The following is a 7,500-nucleotide window of genomic DNA, read 5'->3' on the forward strand; positions in this document are numbered from 1 at the left end:
GAGAGAGAGAGAGAGAGAGCGTTTCGGGGGAGGGAGCTCGAGGGAAGCTCTTGCTTCAGTTTACGGGTGTCGGGGACAGAGGCAGGATGCAAGCCACTCTCTCCCTCGTCGTCTTCCTCCTGACGTCGTTGTTACCGTCGCTCCTGGGGCTGACCGTCGGCCCCACGGCCCAGACGCCTACGACCACGACCACGACGCCGCCGCCGACGCCCTCAGCGAACCTCTCGCTCAGCCCCGCGACCCCTGAGAAACGAGATGAAAGTTTAACAACCCCAGCAGAGCCTTCCCTCACCAGCTCCTCTGTCAACGTTACCACAACCGCCGCCGCCGCTGCTGCTGCTGTGCTGCGACGCCTAAGGGCGGCCTGGCGGTGGGGTCCCCCCACTCGCCCCTGTCCTCCTCGTCTTTATCCTCTTCTGCAGGAGAGGAGATGCTGGTGCTGGAGGAGGTGGGGCGTCTCCTGGGACAGATGCGGGAAGTGGCGGCCTCCATGCAGGAGGCCAGAGACGAGCACAGCCGCCTGGCCCAAGCCGTGGCCCAAATCAGCGCCGCCGTGAGGGACATGGGCGAACACAACCTCCACATCAAGAAGAAGGTGAGGAAGATGTCCAAGGCCCTTCGCGGCGGCACCCACCACCGGAAGGTCAAGGACGGCCTCAAGTCGCTGCAGCGCGACCACCAGCGCATCCTGCACGCCATGAGCGTCAACGGCATCAACGTGACGCGCGTCCACAACCACAACCACACGCACAACGGCACGCACAAAAACAACCATCACAACCACAACCGCAACCACCACAACAACAACAACAACTCCACTTCCTCCGCAGGGCAGTCGGGCAAGTCCTCCTCCTCTTCCTCCTCTTCGGAGGAGAAGAATAAGAAGAAGAAGAACAAATCGTCCGAAGGGCGCCACTCCGAGGGTGGAAAGGAAGGAGGCGAGACCCCACGCAACGTCTCCCTCGAATCAGGGGCGACTTCCTCCTCCTCCTCCTCCTCCTCCTCCTCCCCTGGGGGAGAATCCCAGGAGACGCAGGTGTCCCAGGAGACCACCCTTCCCGAAGCTATTGTGACAGACAACCTCATCCCGGACTTGGTTGTTGATCCCCCCGGGGCAACGGATCCCCCCCTACCCGTGGACTGTACCGAGGTCATGCAACGAGGCAATTGGACAAGCGGAAGCTACATGATTCAGCCAAGAGGACTCCAGCAACCCATCAAGGTCAGTCGTTCGTCCCTACCACAATGCCCCATGCCCACCCACTTCTTCTTCTTCTTCTTCTTCTTCTTCTTCTTCTTCTTCTTCTTCTTCTTATTCCGTACATAAATACAAATGTGCATGCTCAGGTACTTTGTATACATGTGATCCATCGAGTGTATGATAATGCATCATTGTGTGTGACTTTCCTGAGGTACTTTTTATATATATATATATATATATATATATATATATATATATATATATATATATACATACATACATACATACATACGTACGTACGTACGACGTACGTACGTACAAACATTGAAACGCACGTTTATATGGCTACGTATTGCATATGAACGCGCCCAAACATAAATAATAACATAATATATATATATATATATATATATATATATATATATATATATATATATTCATTATATATACATACATACATACATTGAAACGCAATTTTTTATGGCTACGTATTGCATATGAACGCGCCCAAACGTAAATAACATATATATATATAATATATATATATATATATATATATATATTATATTTATATATATATGTGTGTGTGTGTGTATGTATTAATATATACATCAACAGTACATGATATATATATATATATATATATATATATATATATATATATAATACATACATACATACATACATACGTACGTGCAAACATTGAAACACACGTTTGTATGACTGCGTATTGCATGTGAACGCGCTCAAATATAAATAACATTAATGCATCAAAAGCTACAATGTACAATTTCGCGTTTTTTGTAACCAAACAAAGACCTATTGTAATATCACGATTTTCAGATAGTTGTGTCATTGTTGATATTTTGCCTGTAGTAAGCCAACAGTGGGAGTTTTATTCGGTATTTATGTTCATCAATCTGCAAAAGAATTGTTGTAAGGATATTTGATTATTTGTATTGATTGATTTTAATGATATCCAAAAAAGTTGTTGATAATATATATGTGTACAAATCTGATGACTGAGTCCTTTCATCTAATAGAAAACGTTTTCAGCAACAACAATAACAAGGACTATAATAATAATAATAATAATAAATAATAATAATAATAATAATAATAATAATAATGATAATAATAATTGATTTCTTATCAGTAAAGGCCACCAATACAGAGGTTTCTTTTGTATCGTGTTATTCGATACCTATTGTAAACTACGAAAAGATTTTTCTTGCAAGCACTGATAATCAGTTTACAGATATCCTGTGCGTGCATACATAGTCCTAGATTTAAAAGAAGAGCATATCAGAACGCGCAAACGCGCGCACACACGCATACATACATACCTTTACATTATATATATATATATATATATATATATATATATGTAGTAGTATATGTATATACACACGTCCATACGCATTATGGTTCCATCGAACACTGTTGCTCGTGGTTTGCCCTTAAGTCATGCCCTTATAGTAAGTCTGATTGCTCCTTATCCACCTCAGTTCACCAACGTCTCTGAGTGTGTATATATATATATATATATATAGTATAGTATATATATATATATATATATATATATATATATATACTATATACATGTGTGTGTATTTACATTTTTGAGTACGTTTGTTTATATATGTGATTATTCTGTACATTTTCAGGCATATTTTTCCCATTTTGCGCTTTTAGTATTTGGTGTGTTAAACTCATCAAAAGACTAGAATAAACATTACACAAAAAAAGTGCTGATGTCATAAACTCAATTTATACATCAGTGTTAAATGCTCTGTTGATATATCTATTGTCTTTCAAGAATAAGGTTAGCTTTGAGATTATGGAAGGACTCTCTTATGCAAGTAGGGAAATAAATGTTTGAATAAGACGGGATCTGTATAACTATTTTCCTTAAGTAACTCTAATCGAGAGGTAACTGCTTTCAAATTTCATTTGCACAGCTGCTCCACCTCTATAAGGGGCTGACTATCTTACCGTACTTGTAGCATGCATCTCGTATCTTGTGAGGTTCTGCAGAGACGTGTTCAAAAACTGCAGCAGTAGTTCAGTAGTTTGGATTTTTGTTATCAATAACAGTGACAGCAGTTCAGAAACGTTTGGCCAATAAGTGTGCTAGTAGTTCAGAAACGTTTTGAGCCATAACCTTTGCAACAGTTCTGTATCTCTGATAATAGTTCTGAAACTTTTCTTCAATAATAATGGCGTGGTTTATTACCTCGAATGATTTCTGTCCTGTTTTCCCACTTTCTAGCAACTTTCTAGGGACACTACTGTGAACAACCTGATCATCATTGTGTCGAAAAGTGTCCTTCCATCTTTATTTGTAACTTTAAAAGCACTGACAGCAATAGATTCGCCATTTTCAAACACCATTTTTTTCACTATTTTCAGGAGCTTCATTTAGGCCTTCATTTTTGCTATCCCTTCTTAATTTTACCATTTCTATTTTATGTACTTTCGTCGAACACCTCCTTATCTTTTATTTTCCAGGAGGCTAATCTCATTAAATAAGTACTGCGTCAGACAATACTCTTAAGGAACAATTTCTGTCGTGTTTACAAGAAAATATATCTCATTTATTGAACATCGTTTATGTCTCCTCTTCAGAGCTTCATCATTTCTGTTGTGTTTAAAAGATTATATTTCCCATTTAATAAACCCTATTTGTGGCCGTTCTGGATAGCTTCACCTTTCCTTTGGTTTTTTTAAAGTTTCATCTATTTTATTAGTACTACATATATCAGACACTGCTCTTTAGAAGCTTAGTGAATGATCCGGTTTTTCGGTATTTGAGCATTAATCTGTGTTTTGTTTGTTTTCCTAATCTTCCAGACCCGTAATTTTTCTTTCTTTTTGGCATACTCGGGGAGTAAGCCTACAAACTACTTTGTTGTTGTTGGGGGGTGGGTGAAAGATACAGGAATTTTGGGATAGGATATTTATGATTTGTTTATTAGAATGTAATTGTAAAACATAAATATGCATGTTGAACAGAACAGAAAAATTATTTCTAATGAAATGTACCGTATTTATCTTAATTTTCGTTGGTGAAGCAACGTTCTTATTTAATTGTAGATTTTAACACGCGCCCCCTAGTAAGCTGAAGGTCAGATCACGCCTTGTTCATACTGTTTATATTGCCCGTGACTCAGCTGGGATTAAATGCTATAGCTGTATAGTTTGCTTAAGTTTCATCTTAGTTGACTTGCACACATCAACTCATCGACACAAATATATACATACACATACATATGTCTGCGTGCGCGTGTGCGCGCTGTAAACACATGAATGACTACTGAGGATACTTCCATTTTTACAGTTGAAAAAATATATCATTTGGTTCATCTACGCATGATTTACTCGCTAGTTTTAAACATTCCTTCCAACGTCACAAGTATAAGTGAAACAATATGCTGAGATTTTAAGGCATTCTTTGACATTTATACCTCTCACTAATAAGAAATAAAAACCTCTGTTAGACTGTTGAGAGTATTTGCCATTTCATTTCAGGAATGGCATTAAAAACTCGACGGTATAGAAATCGTCAGAATATACAGTTTGTCTCAAATATGGTAGTTGGCAAATCGGGGCGAAATTTGTTTTAAAAAAATCGAAATTTACCTCATTTGTATAGAATCAAGTGTGCTAAATTGTATAAAATCTATTTTGTTAAGTTGTATAGAAACATTTTTTTAATTGCATAGAATCAAGTTTGTTAAATTGTATAGAATCCAATTTGTTAAATCGTATAGAATTAAGTTTGTTAAATCGTCTAGAATCTATTTTGTTTAATTCTAAAGAATCAATTTTGTTAAATTGTATAGAATCAAGTTGTTAAATTGTATACAATCAATTTTGTTAAATTGTATAGATTCAAGTTGTTAAATGTGTAGAATCAATTTGGTCTAATCGTAATGAATCAATTTTGTCAAATTGTATAGAATACAGTTTGTTAAATTGTATAGAATCATGTTTGTTAAATCGTATAGAATTAAGTTTGTTAAACTATAGAATCTATTTTGTTAAATCGTATAGAATCAACTTTGTTAAACTATAGAATCTATTTTGTTAAATCGTATAGAATCAAGCTTGTTAAATCATATAGAATCTGTTTTGTTAAATTCTATAGAATCACGAAGAAAGTTCAATTTACTGCTCATCTTGAAAGCACTGCTCGTAAATAGTTTATGGAGTGCGTTAAAAAAAAAAGCTACCGAAATAAAATGAGAAAAATGAAAAAAATAGACAATAAATAAAAACAAAAGAAGAAAATAGACTGCGTTAGTTCCTGGCGGCAAATGTTCTCGCGAGCGCACCCGAACTATCTTATTCGGACAAATGACATGTCATCTGCATTTCTAGAATTAACTAATTACCGCATTCGGCTTTTCAGAAAATAGCTCATTTAGAATCGGGGCGCCTCTTTTTGTTCCCCATGCTCATTTTCATCTCGTTTTCTTAATCTTCTTTTCTTTTCTCTTTTCTTTTCACTCCTCGTTTTCCCTTTTCTTCTCCTCGACAGGGAGTAACCAGGGGTAATTAGAATTTATGATGAATTTTAGACTTCGCCGGATTAAAGGATCATCTGACTAATTACGGTCTTGTTCTCTCTCTCTCTCTCTCTCTCTCTCTCTCTCTCTCTCTCTCTCTCTCTCTCTCTCTCAGCTTTTCATGTTCATCTGTCTGTTTATATGTATCTATATTTATATAAATAATCAGTTTTTATGCTATATTCTGTGGTATAGTTATGTCTGGCTAACAGCTTATGTACGTAATATTCTCTCTCTCTCTCTCTCTCTCTCTCTCTCTCTCTCCTCTCTCTCTCTCTCTGTATATATAGATAGATAGATAGATAGATAAATAAATAAATATATTTGTGTGTGTGTGTAATTTGTGTAAGATATATATTATATATATATATATATATATATACATATATATATATATATATATATATATATATATATATATATATATATAGAGAGAGAGAGAGAGAGAGAGAGAGAGAGAGAGAGAGAGAGTAGTTTGACTACCCTAAGCAACTTCTCTTCTGCAAACGGAACTGGAGATAATTTATGAAAGCCATCGAGGGTGAACACCACCAGCTCGGTAGTTCATCCCTTTCGGTGGAGCCGAGCGCTGTTCTCATGACTTCTCGATGCCAGTTTGGTTTTCCATATAACCTCCGTTCCAGTTGCAATGTCGCTGGAAAGTTTCCAGGATAAGTTTCCTGGATAGTGTGGCGTGATATTTCTAAGTTGCAGTGCAGTTCTAATGCCAGAGTTGAGGGTTTAGGTTATGAAGGACGGATTCATATAGTCTCTCTTCTCTCTCTCTCTCTCTCTCTCTCTCTCTCTCTCTCTCTCTCTCTGAGCTCGTCTTCTTCCTGTACCATCTTTTTCTCCTAATTCTTCACTCCAGTCTCCCTTTGTTTCCACCCCTCTCTTTGCCCCTTTTCTCTTTAACACTTATTTATTCTATCTGTAAATTCTTCTTCTTCTTCTTCTTCTTCTTCTTCTTCTATTTATTATTATTATTTCGAACGAGTCCCTCGTATAGGGCAGTGTTGTTAAAAACTATTGCTGTTTCAACGGCATTTAATTTGTGGAGCGTCTTGTCTATTCTTTTTTTCATATTCTTCTCGTTACGGATGTAATTATTATTATTATTATTATTATTATTATTATTATTATTCTGTTGACTGAAATGGCAGAATTCAGCGAATTAATCTTATATATTAACTATTCAAATATTTTACTTATTACTTGCTTTTCTGGCTCAGCGATACTTCTTCATAATTGGCCAATATTCATATTGGGAATAATGCTGAAAGTGGTATTTTATTTAGAACAGGATTTATTAGTCAAAAACTGGTATTATCAGTATACTGGTATTATTAGAATTCTGGTGTATGGAAAGGCGTTCCTGAGGTCCAGGCCATTTTATTCAACAGAATTTGTTTTTTAAAAGAGGGTCTTCTTCAAAATATTATTATTATTATTATATTGATTATTATTATTATTATTATTAGTTATTATTGCTTATTGGGTTATTATTATTATATTATGATTATTATTATTATTATTATTTATTATTATTATTTATTATTATTATTATTATTATTATTATTATTATTATTATTATCTCCGTGCGTGTCTTCCCCTATTGCTCTGCACCTTGGTCGTTATCAAATAAATGCTGAGCGAAATTAAGCGAACGAAGGGTCATTACACAGTGGCTTTAGCCCTGACATTTCCTGGTAACCTTTGCTGTAATCC

General features: G+C 36.5%; 1 protein-coding gene across 1 annotated transcript in view; it reads left to right on the forward strand.

Annotated features, from left to right (window-relative positions):
* The first annotated feature begins 46 nt into the window (after nt 1-46).
* The window catches only part of LOC135200050 (angiopoietin-4-like), a 332,550-nt gene continuing 325,096 nt past the window's right edge, over nt 47-7,500 (forward strand). The window contains exon 1 of the mRNA XM_064228294.1: nt 47-1,222. Coding sequence (XP_064084364.1) covers nt 431-1,222 — 792 coding nt within the window. The 5' untranslated portion in view covers nt 47-430. The remainder of the gene's footprint in view (nt 1,223-7,500) is intronic.

Source organism: Macrobrachium nipponense, chromosome 26, assembly GCF_015104395.2.
Source record: "Macrobrachium nipponense isolate FS-2020 chromosome 26, ASM1510439v2, whole genome shotgun sequence".
Lineage (NCBI taxonomy): Eukaryota > Metazoa > Arthropoda > Malacostraca > Decapoda > Palaemonidae > Macrobrachium > Macrobrachium nipponense.